The sequence below is a fragment of the Euprymna scolopes genome, chromosome 44, assembly GCF_053919585.1.
Source record: "Euprymna scolopes isolate OS-2025 chromosome 44, ASM5391958v1, whole genome shotgun sequence".
Classification (NCBI taxonomy): Eukaryota; Metazoa; Mollusca; class Cephalopoda; order Sepiida; family Sepiolidae; genus Euprymna; species Euprymna scolopes.
This window is the reverse complement of record NC_136525.1, coordinates 527,083-545,000: the sequence shown is the minus strand read 5'-3', so window position 1 is coordinate 545,000 and position 17,918 is coordinate 527,083. Positions and strand designations below refer to the sequence as shown.

The 17,918-nt window shown below is 33.5% G+C and overlaps 1 protein-coding gene across 2 annotated transcripts in view; it reads left to right on the top strand.

Annotated features, from left to right (window-relative positions):
• The window catches only part of LOC145268642 (hatching enzyme 1.2-like), a 75,045-nt gene extending 65,414 nt beyond the window's left edge, over positions 1-9,631 (top strand). For both annotated transcript variants that reach the window (XM_080124121.1, XM_080124120.1), the window contains exons 9-11: positions 1,304-1,468; positions 4,813-5,057; positions 9,505-9,631. In XM_080124121.1, coding sequence (XP_079980247.1) covers positions 1,304-1,468; positions 4,813-5,057; positions 9,505-9,606 — 512 coding nt within the window. In that variant the 3' untranslated portion in view covers positions 9,607-9,631. The remainder of the gene's footprint in view (positions 1-1,303; positions 1,469-4,812; positions 5,058-9,504) is intronic.
• Positions 9,632-17,918: the final 8,287 nt, after the last annotated feature.

Sequence of the window (17,918 nt, the reverse complement as noted above, 5' to 3'; positions counted from 1 at the left end):
TTTTTTTGTTCCAATGCGTACAAATCCGACCTGGAATTTCTTTGTCCACTGCTAACCTGGAATTTGTGTATGTGCACGATCTCCAAATTCCTTTATCGAACAAAAAATTATATTTTTTTAAAAATCTATGCTAAGTATTCATTCATTTACTTTTCTATTTAACTAGCTAGACGCCCGGCATTGCCCGATCATAAAATACGCTTAAATAAGATATTTTGATTAATACAGATTTCGTATTTATTATTATTATTATTATTATTATTATTATTATTATTATATTGGGCTCAATATATAGTAATAGTTTTAAAAGTTTTTAAAAAATGACTCGTGCGCCACCTCCGAGAATCGAAACCAAAACGTTTAGCTTATGATTCACTTTTTCCTTTCACGTTAATTCCTGAGCTATAAAGACATGTTTGCTGCAAGGCTAAAAATTACAACATGAACCATTAGCTATTATGTTACGCAGACATATTCGTAATGCCGTCGTACGACCTTCACCTGGCAAATTCTATTTTTAAAAATTTTCACACTTTTGCACACACCGACTTTTCCCGACTAAAACCCAAATATAAAGTTTCACATGGGTTCGAATACCCTATATATTAAGTTTCATGTCTGTAGACTAAAAATTTACAGCGGAGTTTGGTAGACAAAATGTTTTAAATAAATATATATACGCATGCATAAATATATATAGAAAGAGGTTTGTGTTTACTATAACCTTTTAACGCAAATATTACGCAAGTATAAATCATGTAGAATATTTGCATGAATATAATTACACGTAATAATTAACTAAAGATTATCATCCCATAAGAAAACCGAAAAAAAAAAAAAAACTAATAGGAAATTAATTAAAATGAATGTTTAAAAGAATATGCAAATTAGCTAGATCTTTTGCAGATGAATGCAATTCCACGACCCATACATAACAAAGTTGTATTTTCTTTTTAAATAAAAAAGGGGTTTTAACACGTATATTAACACACACACACACACACACACACACAAATTTACAGGAGTATAGATAGATTTCATTTATTATATAAAAATGTTTAACTTTCAGTATTAATTGTTTATGTGAATATTTTCTGTAAATAAACATATTTATAAAAAATATTTATGTAAATAAACATATTTCAATGAAAAGAATCAGTTTCCGGTTATTTTTATGCGCTGACCTAAATTTTTATCGGGGTTTTCAGATTAACTTCCGACAAGTTTCAAAACCGGAAGTCGCTTTGATGGATAAGCACGCAAGATCATTTTTTTTTTTATTTTACCATTTTTTATTCTACAGGCAACGCGATATCACCAAATTGTACGTTTGATGGAGGATATTGCGGGTGGACAGAGATAAATGAGCCTCCTGTTAAACAGAGAAACACCTGGATGAGATGGAGTGGCGAAACAGAGAGTATGAACACTGGCCCTACGAATGACCACACAATTGGTACATTTCAAGGTAAAAATATAATTTAAAAAAATACGTTTTGATCACCGCATATCAAAACCAAAAATGAAATATAGTTTTATGCATGAGTGCACAAAACCCCTAATACGTGATTAATAAACACAAAAGCAATTAAGCAACACCTCATTTTTATAACAAAACACCAAAAAGGTTTATTTCGCAATAAAAATGACTGTGTCCGAGGCGAAAGAAAAGAAAAAGGAACAGAAAGTTGTCGGGTGTTCACCTGTTGGGAAGCAGAAAACTTGAAGTGTCCCCAGGCTGTCCAGTGGAAGTCTTCAGTGGAGAAGTCACAACCTGAGGGGATTCAGTGGATAGAGAGTGAGAGGAGGTGCGTGTTCTTGGGTGGTCTGGGCTCCTCTGTTGGCTGCTGGATCGTTCTTTACAGGGGCATTTTTTTTACATGGAAGTCACCACTTATCAAGGTCCAGAAGCCACTCGGGGATAAGGGTTATTGCACGTACAGTAATCAATGGGATAGTATCGTAGTAATCATTAGTAATAGAGATTTGATAAAGTGTCTTACTTAAGGGGGTGGTTTATCAGGAATTTGTTTATGTTGGACTTGAAGACAGCCAAGTTGTAGTCAGGTGGGAAACAGGCAAACGGAAGAGAGTTCCACAGGCGTGCGCTTCTAAGAAAGAGGCTTTGTTCATAGAATCTACATTTTGATTTGGGCACAGATAAAGAGTGGGGAAAATTATTGACAGTGGTTTCAGCTAGACAGATGTTTTTCGTGAAAGATTGGCGAGGGGGGATCAGAGATTGGAGCTCAGACGAGCACTTGCGATGGAAATAACGATAAAACAAAGACAGGCTCGCAACGTTTCTTCTGTGGGAGAGAGGTTGCAGGGAAGAGAAAAGGGCACCCCCACTAGGCCACAAAGTCTATTTTGTACACTGTCAAGCCAGGATAGGCTGTTTTTAGCAGCTCTTGCCCAGATGTGGCATTGTGGCAGCAGTACTCCATCCTTGGACCTACTTGTTTTTTTTAAGGGACACATAGGATTAATGCGCTCTGGTAGCTGATTGGTCAGCAAGGGGACATTAATCCACAAAAAAAATAGTCTGTTATGATGACTGCTACAGAAGATTATTTCAGCCGAAACGCTGTGTGAATAATACTCAAGATGAAAAAAATGATCCAAATAATACTTATAAGATTCCTAAGTTCAAGAAGAAGTACGTAAAGAAGATCCGTGATTATATCGGCTGAAACATACGTAGTACAATGGGGTAAGGAGTGGCTGGTTACTTTTAATGCATCTAAAACCAAGCTTCTCTCTTTACATCATCAACATTCTGATCCACATCTAGCATCAATTGAAATGAATGGCTCTCGTCTTCAGGAGGCCTCAAGTTTTGACAAGCTTCTTGGCTTGACCATTACTTCTGATCTTAAATGGAACACGTACATCAAATCTGTTGCCAAGGCCGCTGGAAAAATGGTGGGATCTTTCTATCGATCCGGTAGATATCTCACTGCTGATGCTATTCTCTATCTATATAAGAGCCAGGTACGTCCAAGGATGGAATACTGTTTCCACATCTGGGCAGGAGCTGCTAGAAAGGACTTGTCCTGCCTTGATAGAGTTCAAAATAGACTTCGTAGCTTCGTAGGAGATGTCCTTTTCTCTTCCTTGCAACCTCTATCTCACAGAAGAGATGTTGCAAGTTTGTCTCTGATGTATCGTTATTTTCCTGGAAAGTGTTCGACTGAGCTTCAATCTATGGTCCCCCCTCGCCAAACTTTCACAAGAAACACTCGCCTAGCTGTAAACACTATCAATAATTCCCCCCACTCTTTATCTGTGCCTAAACCTAAACGTAGATTTCATGAACAAAGCTTCTTTCTTAGAACTGCACGCCTGTGGAATTGTCTTCCGTTTTCCTGCTTTCCAGCTGACTACAATATGGTTGTCTTCAAGTCTAACGTAAATAAGTTCTTGATGAGCCGTTCCATATAAGTTATCAAATTTACCAAATTTTCATTACTAATGATTACTATATTGTCCAATTTCTACTGTACACTCTTTAACCCTTATCCTTGAGTGGCCTCTTGGCCTTGATAATGTGGTGATGCCTATGTAAAAAAACAAAAAAACAAAAAACATTGTAAAATTAATAACAAAAATGAGAATAGCAGTTCGAGTAATTTAAATAATGCAGAAGGCCTTTTTTATTTAAATAGAGTAGGATTGGACTATCGTGAGTTGAAAGCCACTCGAGATAAGAGTTTATAAGATTGAACGATTGTCAGATGAGATTAGTTAAATAGAAAATTCCTACTTTGTCCTGGCTATCATATCCGAAATCTGAAATTTGGACCGGTGTTAAGCAAAAAAAAAAAAAAAATCTCCTACTTCAGCAATATTCTGCATTGAATAAATCGTTATGAGGTTAAATTAATAAAACATGAATTTTTAATATATTTAAATTTTATAAGGAAAAATTTCCATGCTATGTTTCTGATCCTTAGCTAATGAAAATTTGGGTTACCTCATGGAGGATGTGATATGCGAGACATTTAGATCCTCCTCGGAGGGGAGGTAATGTAATGCATTGTGCAACAATAACAATTGGCTAATCAAAAGTAAAGATAGATTTGTCAGCTTTAATGCTACTTGGGCCTGACTTTGAAAATTCAACAAGAATGGCAGAATTTGTGGTCGAGGTTTATTCCTCTAGGTGTTATGCCCATGTACATTAACAGAGTCACCTCATGGAGAGTGTGACTTGCGAAGTATTTAGATCTCGCCTCGTAAGCGAGGTAATGTAACACACGCTAACACAGTAACAATTGAATATTGGCTTGTCAAAAGTAAATATTAGTTTGTCAGCTGAATGCTAGTTAGGCCTAACTGAAGATTCAACAAGAATGGCAGATCTTGTGGTTAAGGTTTACTACTCTAGATCCGTCGTGTTATCCGTCGTGATTCTCTGTTATGCCCAGGGTTACTCAAATAAAGTGTGTGACTCTTTGGCACGCGCGGAACACTCCAGGTATTTCAAATTGTAGAAAGCTACAATATTGTTGTGATGATAACACATAGCAGTAGTAGGAATCATGACGATTTTCACTGTTTCCTTTTCTCTTTTTTCCGAAGCGCCCCCATTTAGCAAGACCTGACATTCCATGCATTACCGATTATGATTCGCAACTGTTTTCTTGTATGAGTTAATATAACAAACGATACAACAATAACAACTGAATATTTGCTAATCAACAGCAAATATTGATTTGGATAGTCAAAGGCAAATATTGATTTGTCAGTTTGAAAATTCAATAAGATAATTTTATATGTTAGTTTTTTTCTCCTTTTCTTTTTTTATAGGTCATTATATTTATCTTGAAGCTTCTCGAAATTTTAATTCCATGGCCCGTCTCCAGACACCCAAACTGACACCCGGTTCACACTGCTTGACTTTTTGGTACCACATGTACGGTGGCGACATGGGTACGCTGAATATCTATTTGGTTGAGGACACAAAATCATTGCGAATCAAAACTATTTCAGGAGATCAAGGCAACCAATGGCGACAGGCGAAAATTGCGATTGAAGCGAAACAAAAGACGAAAGTAAATTTTAACTTTTTTTTCCCACGCGCATCATTCCTTTCTGTTCTTTTCTTACTGTTTTATTTCAGTATTGCTGTATTGGAGCATTCCCAAATTTCTGGTCTTTGAAAATGTAGGTAACGTGATATTTTTTGGACGGTGTAAGCTAAAAATCATACCCCGTCTAAAATTCTGTATAAGTCCCTTTGATTTTACTTGTCCAATATGAAATCGAAAATTACCTCCAGACCGTAGTGGAATGGGGCTGCAAGTGGATGGTAACATTTAATGCTAATAAGGCTAATCTATAGACTAGCAGGGCTACCCGGCGTTGCTCGAGACCGTATAAACAATGAAAAAACAAAAGCAGATATTGAACATATGTTTTATTCTTAGGGGAGAGGAATCTTTCATCTCTATGTATTATTTGTTTTATCTACCCTAGGACTGGTATTGTTCATGTTTTATCCCTAGCATAGGTAATTTACAGCATGTATATGAAATTGTTTTACCTTAGGGAGAAGAGAACAGGTAATATACAACATAATGTGTCTATATTACATCCCTGGCAACGCCTAGAAACCAGCTAGAACATGTATTTCAGTCAATCTATATTACATCCTGGGCTATGCCGGGAAACCAGCTAATCTTTATTTAGTGACTTGACCACCAAAAATTCTTCCTTCAAACTCCTCGGCCTGACATTCACGGGCAATATGAACTGGAACAAATACACTGAGGACATTGCTAAGACTGCTGCAAAAAAGGTGGGTTCCCTCTATCGAGCTAGAAGACTACTCACACTTGAGAGTATCCTGCACTACAAAGCCACTATTCGCCCATGCATGGAGTATTGTTACCACATCTGGGCTGATGCCTCTACCACTAGCTTCTCCCTTTTGCATAGGCCCCAAAAAATAATTTTCAATCTAATAGGCTTAACTTTGTCAACTAAACTCTAACATCTGTCCCATCACTGCAATGTTGCATCTCTGCCTGTTTTACAAATATTTTAATGGAATGTACTCTGATTAACTCGTTGAACTTGTGCCCCCCATACGTACATATCTCCGAGAAACCCACTTAGCAACAAAATCTCACCTCTTCACTGTTGAGGTTCCTAAATGCCAGAAAGATTTCTATTCTAATAGCTCCTTCCTTCGAATAGCTAGATTTTTGAATTCCCTTCCTGCTACCTGCTTCTCTGGTTGTACTGATATGCAGAAGGTTAAATGTAATGTAAAACAATATCTTGTTAATCTTTCGTAGGAATTTTATTTTTTTTTTACACGGTGGTCACCACTTATCAAGGTCCGGAAGCCACTCAGGGATAAGGGTTATTGCAAGTACAGTACGTTAGTGTGGAGATTTGATGAAGTGTTTACTTAAAGGGGCGGTTTATTAGGAATTTGTTAACGTTGGACTTGAAGACATCCAAGTTGTAGTCAGGTGGGAAGCAGGCAGACGGAACAGAGTTCCACAGGCGTGCAGTTCTAAGAAAGTTACTATTTGGCATGGTCCCAAATAGTAATCCCTTACGTCCAAGTGGCGATATCAGGGGTCATAGTGAGTAATATATATATATATATATATATATATATATATACTATATTTTATTACCGTTTTATCTGCTTAGACAGGTTTCAGCTGCCGAATCATATCAACGACCCAGTAACTTCATCAGACTTTACAGAAAAAGTTACTGGGTTGTTGATACGATTCGGTAACCGAAACATGTGTAACTAAGCAGATAAAACGGTAATAAAAAAATATATATATTTGCTCTACAATAGTATTTACTAATTACCATTTTTGCTATATACAGGGTGACCCCCCAAAAAACAAAAGAGGCCATCTAGAACATATGCTGTAGAACAGGGGAAAAAAGAAAGAAAAAAAAGGCCAAAGACCCTAGTGTTTTGATGTGATGTTTAGAATATAATGCACTAGTTATGATCAAAGTTTCAATTCATTCGAACAGTAAGAAATAAGGCCTTATTAGAACTGGGGCCCGTTTTTTATGGGGCACCCTGTGTATGTGTATGTGTATGTGTATTCATGTTCACAACTTTTTCCCAACGTTCAACAAGATTCTCAATATCGTTTTAGGTAGAAATCATTTGATTTTTTTTTTTTTTTACATAGGCATCACCACATTATCAAGGCCAAGAGGCCACTCAAGGATAAGGGTTAAAGAGTGTACAGTAGAAATTGGACAATATAGTAATCATTAGTAATGAAAATTTGGTAAATTTGATAACTTATATGGAACGGCTCATCAAGAATTTATTTACGTTAGACTTGAACACAACCATATTGTAGTCAGCCGGAAAGCAGGAAAACGGAAGACAATTCCACAGGCGTGCAGTTCTAAGAAAGAAGCTTTGTTCATGGAATCTACGTTTAGGTTTAGGCACAGATAAAGAGTGGGGGGAATTATTGATAGTGTTTACAGCTAGACGAGTGTTTCTTGTGAAAGTTTGGCGAGGGGGGACCATAGATTGAAGCTCAGTCGAACACTTTCCATGAAAATAACGATACATCAGAGACAAACTCGCAACATCTCTTCTGTGAGATAGAGGTTGCAAGGAAGAGAACAGGACATCTCCTACGAGGCTACGAAGTCTATTTTGAACTCTATCAAGGCAGGCCAAGTCCTTTCTAGCAGCTCCTGCCCAGATCTGCCAGATTTTGACTCGAAAAATAAACTATAACAAATAAACTTTCAAAACAAAATATATTTAAAAAAAAAAAAAAGGGCAAGAACTTAGTTGCCAACCCAATAATTTGTATTTAATTGTTTTCTATTCTTTCAAAAATCTATTGATAAAATAGCGCTCGATAATTTCAGATAGGGCTACGTATTAAAATATTGTTTTGTTTATAAATTTAAAAACGTTGGATATTTTCGTGGGAGGAAGTCACCATGCAAAGATGCTTTTTTTATTTTTACAACTGGAAAAACTTATTAAAAATTAAAAAAAATTATTTTAGTATATTGATAAAATAGCGCTCGGTAATTTCTAGCTTACACCGTAAAAAAATCACGTGATCTAAATTTCCGAAGACCAGAATGCACCAGAACTTTACCTTTGTTGTTTTCTTTTTCTTTCTTTCTTCTTTTTTTCTTTCTTTGATTTCTTCTTAAATTCTTACTTTTTCTTTCTTCTTTTTTGCTATTTCTTTCATTCTTTCTTTCGTTTGTTCTTTTCTTATAGTCCAAAAAATTCCAAATTTGACGATTCCCAGTTCCGATTCCGATTTCGATTAATCGTCCAAACACTAATATATATTTACTAGCCGGATGCCCGTAGTTGCTCGGTCGTACAATACGCTTAAACATGATATTTTAATTCATGCAGATTGCGTATGTATTATTATAGAATCAATCCTCTATTGATTATTATATATTACGAGAAATAATTTGCTCGATGGACTAATTCGCAAAAAAAAAAAAAAAAAATAAATAAATAAAATAAAAAATAAAAAATAAAAATAAAATAAATAAATAAATAAATAAAAATAATGATGATGTCGTTCATCAAATTTTTTTTGTGTTTGTTTACATTATCACCTCAGTTGATATTTGGGCTTGACGATCATAAAATAGTCTTTCTTCTCTTGTAAATAAAAAAGAAGAATTTTTACAAGGGAATATTTTATGTTACATCGGCCTATGTTACACCGGTGTAACGTAAAATATATTCCTGTAAAAATTCTTTTTTTTTAACTATAAGAGAAGAAAGACAATTTTTAAGATTTGATTTTTTTTTTTGATTTTCGATACTTATTAGATGAATTTCTGCACAAAACATATCTAAGAACACTGCCAGATATATCAATTACCTTCGTGTGAAATTTGAAAAAGATAGGCTCAGCCGTTTCGGAACCTATGAGGAAGGAACGCTTTTTCACACAGTCCAGCATGTTAAAAATATACCATGTGTTGTAAAAATCTAATGGATAAACATCTGAAGAAGTTGGTGAGGACAGGATATTTTTACGGAAACATAAATCGTAAAATTGCCAACTCATTAATGAAACGGCTGTAATGGAAACATCCAGGAAATAAACGAAGGTTATAAAAAAGAAAACGTGAGTCTTTGAATTTTCAACAAAATTTTGCACTATATATATATATATATATATATATATATATATATATATATATATATATATATATATATATATATATATATATACTTCTATTTACATTTTTCTGTTTTTTTTTAAAGTATTTTCTTTCTTTTCCTTTCTCTTAATTTCTGTTTTCTTTCGTTCCTTCCTTTATTCACGTGAACGTTTGTTTTATTTTTCCTTTTCTCTCAATATTTCGTTTCTTTCTTTCTTTCTCTTCTTTTTGCATTCTTTTCTATTTTTCTCTCCCTTCTTTCTTCGTTTCTTTTTCCTTTCTCATTTCTCATTTTATTATTTTAAACCTCTCATATATCTCTCTTTATATTTCCAGATCAAATTTGAAGGCATTATTGGACGGGACTATCGCAGTGACATTGCACTTGATGACGTTGCTGTCTTGGATGGGAAATGTTTATCGGAAAACATCCATTGAAACCTGAATAAAACATCACAATTTCGATGATTGTTATTTGGCTTATTCATTACTAGTATATATATATATATATATATATATATATATATATATATATATATATATATATATATATATATATATATGAGCAAATAGTTAATAAAACATGTTAAAAACACTTTGAAAAAGAGTTAAAAAGAAAAAGGTTATTTCACATGATTTCACCGTTTTTGGATACTTTACCTTTCACCAGACTATCCATTCACGTGTAATCACCTTTTTCTTCACCATATTCCCTCTGCTTCACTTTTTGTTATCAAGTAAGATCTTTGACTTACTTGCAGTTTCATCAAATACTTTTGTATGCAAAATCCGATCCCGCATTTTGCTAATTCCTACCCTCTGATGAGAAGGAACGTATTTCTTTGAAACTCCGCGGATTAAGGACTATCCACTTATTAAGTGTTTCCTTTTCAGATTAAATATGTTTTTAACTCTTTTTCAAAGTGTTTTTTTTAACATGTTTTATTAACTATTTGCTCTTATTATAAGCTCTATCTCCTATTTGGTTTTATCGAGATTTTACATCTGGTTGAGATTACTTTATAAATATTAATTCTTTAATATTTATAATATACTTTAGTTTTACCATCTTGGATCATTTTAGTAAATTTAATTGTAATTTATATATATATATATATATATATATATATATATATATATATATATATATATATATGAGTTAAAAGAATAAGATTGATTCTTTAAGAGGAGGCTTATCAGGATAATGCAAAGCTCAACAAATTGCTTTAGAGTTTATATAGCATATCAATAAAATAAGAAAACGACAATATAAAAATATATACTAATGCATATAGATTTTTTTCGTTTATTCAGTCTCACACACATTTATGTCGCTCCTAATGTAGTTATCATTAGACATTGTATCCCTAATATGTTACCTAGCACCTTCTCTCCTCTTCTGATGAGAAGCATTAAGTTTTGAAATACCTTGTTATAAAGAGTTTTACTTATCCTATACCCCTAATTGATGTATCATCCTTATCGAATAAACGAATAAATCTATATGCAATATGTTTTATATTGTCGTTTTCTTATTTTATATATATATATATATATATATATATATATATATATATATATATATATATATATATATATATATATATATATATACCAAGAGTTGCCCGGTATTAAACGTAACATAACGTTAAATTTCTTTAAAAACATGTAGTAAAAAAACGGAAAGAAACTGAGACATGTGCATGCGAATATTATGTTTTGTTTTTCTTACCAGTTCAGTAAAAAATACCCTGTAACGTCGCAGTTACAAACAAACAAAGGAAATAGATAAATAAAAACCCGGGTCGGCATTTTTTTTAAACAAATGCTTTTAATATCGTTACTCTCCCGTCTCGACACCACTTAAAAGCCTCTTGCTGCCACATGTCCATCTAACCTGGTGGGCGTTTCACTTTCTTCTGACCTCATTCTAGCCACAGTCAGTCTATTCCCGCCTTCACTTTACACGTCCGTCTCCTCCAGCGTTGACTAGGTTTCTCCCGACCACGTGGTGCTATTTTTTCTTTATCTTCAGATACAAGCCTGGGCCTACTTGTGAATTTGCATGCACGCCCAAACGCTGCTCCTGCTACTATTACAATCACTTGCCATCCACCCGTTGGCTGCTGCTGTTACATACCTTCCTTGCTAAAACAAATTCTTTACAAGAATTTAAATAAATCTGTCTTAGGTAATAAAATAAAACAAGGAAAGAAAATTCAAAACTTCACACAATAAAACTTGAATAATTTAATCCAAATAAAAATGTCTTATTGTATAGTATGTTCGACATTTTCATTTTATACTTTTTCATCAGAAATTACGATTCTTTATTTATTCTTTGTTTTTTTCATTTGTAAAAATAAAAGAATTCCGACGTATTCTTCCAAAGCAACGTTTTAATACGTTGAAAGGGGGAAAACCCAGTGAACTATTGAAATAGCGAGAATGTATGTTTAGCATTTTTTGTGAGAAATTTCTCAGAAGTAGTGTGGAAGTGATTCAGCTTGGTTGTGCAAGAATACCGTTTTAAATGTTTAAAATATTTTACAAAGTCAGTCAAATTATTACAAAACAAAATCAGAGTTTTCATAGTTTTTGATATTTATTCGTCCTGAATCTGTAAATTCACCAGACTGAAACGGGATATTTTTTATTTTAGTAATAAAATAAGTTTATTGCTTCTTGACAGTCTTCATAACACATATGTTATAATGTTAATTATGCTTCAAGATACATTTATACATATATTTTTGTGTGAGTTTTTTCCGCATAGATTTATTTTCATATTCTCTTACGTCAACCCTCGATTCTCTCTCAATATGCTATCAGTCTCTCCTTGCTCACTCAGAGATTTTTACACTGCCCAAATAGTTTTCTTTTAGTTAAAACTTTTTTGAAACCCTTGACTAAACTAGTTATCATAACAATGGTCCTAGTCCTGTGACTCATTTATCTTCTTATTGCTCGGTTACTTTTAACGAGATTATCTAGGAGAACACTAGGTAATCTAACCCTCTGTTTAGTCCACGGCCCCTTTTTGTCTCTTAACGGCTTAGGTCATTTTCGGTGAGATTATTCAGGACAATTTCGGCCGAATTTTGTACTCGGTCACCTTTGATGAGATTATTCGAAACAATTTCGGTTGACACCTGACCCAACGTGTCAGAGGCATTATCCGTGGCTCCCGACTTAATTGAATATCAACATTATACAACAATTATTGCATTTCCTCTTTTCATGTTACAATATAGTTTAACCTTATTATTAAACACCAGCAGTTCTATCTAATGTAAGCACTGTTCATTCACATACTACTCTCTAATTTCTATCCTCTAAGCTGCTTTGTTTGTAAACTGACTCATCCAAAGTCCACTCACTAACTTCTGATGGCTAGGTCACGTTACATATCCTGGAAATTTGATCCATTGTCAGAATTCTGTCGGCAATTTTCGGACTGTCTACAGAAAAAAAAGTCACTATTTACATTCTCCATCTCTATAACCAAGGACTGTGAGCAATCTAAATATTTAGTAGGCACATCTTTCTACCATAGCGACAATGAAAGCTGCTGCGCCTTATTATCATAAAGAATTTCAGTTCCAAATAATAATTTCTTTCATGTCAAGTGTCCTACCTAACTATCACACAGTCATACTTTTATTTCCCAATTCAATTAAAACTACTTAATATTTTAATATTTCTGTGCTCCGTATTTATCTGAATCCACGTAGCAAAATACCGATAAACAAAGGCATTAACAGTGAAAAATCTCGCAAATAAAACAAAATTATTTATAAGTTGCTCAGCATAGCCTATGCTAAAAATGAGCGCATCTTTTCTTTTTCAGTTTCTTATTAAAAAAAAGTATAAAAATACAATGTGTTCATATTCAATAACCATTTTTCACAATAGCAGGATTAATAGTCAATTATAAACTGTGTGGAAGGAAAATAACACAACACGTTGAAATTTTTGGTGAAGCAAGGGTTGCCTAATCACTAAACGAGTCAATGTATTTATGTATTAATTTGGAAAACCTGCTGAATCATCTTCCAGAAATGACATCATTTCGTTTAAATTATAGTGGGTGGTTGTTGTGGTGGGAGAAGAAACACAGGCATGACGAATTTTATGATGAGGCAAGGATTGCCTAATCACTAACCAAGACAATGCATTTATGTATTTATTTGGAAATCCAAATGATTGGTCTTCTAATAATGACTTTATTTTTCTTAAAATGATGGTGGGAAGAGAAATTAGTTCCTATATGTTGTACAATACTAGTCGAGAGTATGTTAAATTGTTTCTTATATGTATTTACATGACACGTCCGAGGGTAGATAAAATTATTTTAAATATGTGTTGTACATTATCCGTCCCAGGGAAGGTAAAATTATTTCATGTACGTGCTAGGAGTTACCTGTCCTAGGGAAAGTACAATTATTTCATACATGTGTTGTGTAATACTCGTCCTAGTTAGATAAAATATTCTTTTGCTCGAGATAGCAAATGCTACATAGACATAAAAAATTCCTCTATTCTAAGAATAATAGGTATGTTAAAAAAAAACTTCATATTTCTCATTATTTTATATGGTCCCAAGCAATGCAGTGTAGCCCTACTAGTCTATTATATAAGTCTCAGTTGTCTGTGTGTTTGTGTTTGTATATCTGCAAAAAACTTTTGTCATCTACATCAAATAGGCATGAACCGGATACTATTAGAAAGAGCAATCTCTCGGTCACATAATATTGAAAAACTAGAAAAAATCGTCAATTATTTCATGTAGAAACGTCGTTTTGTTTGAAGGTGGGGGTCAGGTTTTGAATGCTGTTTGTTAATCGTGCATGCGTAAACGGTCGATTCGTTGTTTCATTTTAAGAAGCTAAATTTGTAACGTGATAGCATCGTTAACGTCTTAGTCTAATTGATAAAGTGTTACTTACGATTTTAAGTTTTGCACGTTTGTGCCCAACACGCGGCATTTCTCCTTTTTTTTCTTTCTCCTATCTTTCAAAATTCACAACTTTCTTATGCGTGCCACCACGCAGAATTTTTTCCTTTAATAACAGGATAAAATGGTACCCAAGTCCCGTCTTTTTTTATTTAAACGTATTTTACGACCGGGCCACATCGAGGTACCCCAACTATTTAAATAGTAAAACTAAACTAAAATAATTGTAAACTTAAAAGACCCTCAAAACGTAATAAACTATAGAAGTGAAATAGCAAACAACTGTGTATACAGAATGAACGTGTATTTAAGACAATAATGCATAAGAAAAAATAAACTAAAATAATTAAATAATAAAACTAAAATAAAATAAAACTTAAAATAGAAAAATCACTCCAAGCACGCACATGCTAAACGTAGGTATTAATTCAATCCATTCATAAAAAAGTGTGTCAGACCTATACAACACAGAACAAAAGAAGAAGAAATAAAAGTCAGTTCGTTTCGGGAACGATATTCATTTTATTTACAATTGACAATAATCATTGACAATAATTGTATTCGAATATTCATCTCCTCATTAGCACAAAAAGGGGGGAGGGAGGGAGGGAATTTAAGACACCAAAATAAAACTAACATTTTGTAAGTGGATGGTATTATTGAGATTCATTAGGAAATTTGTTTTAAGTTGTTCAGTAAAAATTTGTGTGCATTCTTCCGTATTCTGAGCTCGAATGTGCTGATGAGAAATTTTATAGAAAAAAAATCAATTCAGGTAACTTGATTATGTAGTAGAGCTAACATCTATTCGATGTAGTCGCTTTTAGCCTCAATCATCGTCTTGATATGGGTCCGAAACTGGGAGCACGCCTGGCAGGAGCTCAGCTAATACTCGGCGGCAGGTAGCGATCAGGCTAGCTTTGGTGTTTTGGGAGGACATGTTGGTGATGTTATCGACTTATGACCAAACAAAGTAGTCCAGCGGAACAAAGTAGTCCAGCGGATTCAGGTCGGGGGAGGAGGTGGTCAACAAGAGAAGACTACAAAGTCGAAGCACTTTTGAAGCCAGGCCTGGGTCTCTTTGGACTTATGGACTGGCACCAGATCCTACTGCCACACCCAGCCGACTTTGGAAGATGTGAGGTGGCATGATGTGGCCCTCATTTGAAACCACACCAAAGACCATAACCATGACCAGAAACTTCGTTTTCATCATGCTGGACACATCCCTGTTATATGTGGCAATCCAGCGATGCATTTTGAGGGTGCTGGAAATGGTCCTGTTATCGTAACTTGGATTGGTAGAGATCATGAGTTGTATGGTAGCGCATCTCTGATCTCACTGGTTGAACACTGTATCGCTTTCAAATGCTTGAAGAATCATAGAGCTCAATCGGTTCTCAATCAAATGGAAATGGAATCATGTCGACTTTTCTAGGGCGACAATTTTACTGTTCCACCCTGTATATAAACACCAAATTTATAATACTATTTATTCTACTTTGATTTAGTTCGAAAACTCATGAACTGTGGCATACTTTTATTTATTTATTTTTTTAGATATTTTTCTTACATAACCAACCATGAAGAAAACTTTTTCTGATGGGTCTTATCTTATCTGGAACAACATATGGCAATTGTACGTACATTTCCATTGATACGTGCAACAGGGTGACGTACTATTCCGAGCAACAAGGTGTGAGAGGCGACAAAGAATTTGTTTATCCTGGCCGAAGAGTACAAGAAAAATATCCATCCATTCACCAAGAGATTTCTACCCCCATGTTGCAAATATGTTAGCCAGAGTCTTTTGTATTTGTGTTGTGGCCATTTTTACTGGCTGCAATGAGGCGGTTCCATTGGACATTGAGGTATTTGCAAATGTTTCATCATCAAATATATATATATATATATATATATATATATATATATATATATATATATATATATATATATATATATATATATATATATATAACTACTTAATTTACCCACATAAAATTAATATACGAAAGTATAGATTTATGCGTAAACTTTAAGTATTTACTTCAAAAGTGCTCAATACGTAGATAGAGCTAGTTAGTAATTTATAAAATATATATGGCGATTAAGCTACACTAAATATTCGGCGTTTCATCCACTCTAGGACTCCTCAGGCTGAGGAGTCCTAGAGTGGATGAAACGCCGAACATTCAGTGTAGCTTAATCGCCATATATATTTTATAAATTACTACTATATATATATATATATATATATATATATATATATATATATATATATATATGTATGACTACTTCATTTAATCACATAAATTAATATACAAAATATAATTTTATGCATAAATTTTCAGTATTTACTTCAACAGTGCTTAATACATAAGTAGAGCTAGGTAGTAAGTTATGAAAATATATATGGCAATTAAGCTACACAGAATATTCTGCATTTCATTCTCGTGAGAATTTGTTAGGCTTAATTATAGTTTTGTCATAGTGATTCCTCACTTTTTGAAACTATAAATAAGCCTGACGAATTCTCACGAGAATGAAACGCGGAATATTCTGTGTAGCTTAATTGTCATATGTATTTTCATAACTTACTAAATGGCTTGGCAAGGCCACCGGGGGGAGATAATAATTATTACAGTAAATATATATATATATATATATATATATATATATATATATATATATATATATATATATATATATATATATATACTGTAATAATTATTAAATACCTACAGACACTAGTGTTTCATCATTTGGGGAATCATCAGTGCAGAATGTTACGATTAATACCAGTCACCAGTCGATAGATTCGAACCCGGTGACAGAAGCAATCCCTGGTTTCATTAGCAAGGACCTAATCCATTCGGTTACCGTTAACCGCAAGAAACGCTGTTGAATGTGTGTGTGTGTGTGTGTGTGTGTTTTATTATTACAATCAAGTGTATCAACTTAATTTATTACAAATTGTTTCAATAGACAGGATAAAAATTATCCGCTGATAACGCCAGGCGATTCAAGGTGAAATAAAAATAAAAAAGGAAGATATCGTTTTTTTTGTGATTATATATGGATATTAAATACCAAGAGAGTAGAAATAAGGGAGATAAAGAAGAGAAGGTAAAAGGGGGAAAGAAAAGAGGGGGAAAAAGCAATAAAGAAATAGTAATGTATAATATATTTTAAAAAATGTATAATATATCTGAACAATACATATAGGATGATGTAAAAAATGGATATATTTATATTATTTTTTAATTTTATACATATTTTTATATATTTCTTCAACATTTTTAATAACTAATAATTGCAGAGATAGTACGAGTAAATAAGAATGTAAATATACGAAAATAATGCTAATAGCAAAGAAGGGGATGAGAAGTAGTAAAATGGATTCAACCAAACATTATGAAAAACATTAGTTTGTAAATAGGAACATTTGTGAAGAAAGGGACGGATGACACAGATAAGAAATACTTTTTTAAAAGCTATGAACTGGTTTGCTTAATTTATCTGGAGGAAAAAAAACTGCATCTAGTATCACAAATATTTTTATTCATATGTTTTGAGGGAGGTGGTGTTTGATCAACACTGCTGGGAGCCCTAACTTAATATACTGTTTTGTTTTTTAATCCCCGAAAAAGTGTTTCATGGTAAACAACTGGTGATCCCTTGAAAAACGTTAGTACTTCTGTTTGTTCATGTAAATAGGACGATTCAGCGATACAGGAAATTAATTGACTTACTGACAAAATAATTTTCCAACGAAGGACTTTTTTTTTAATAA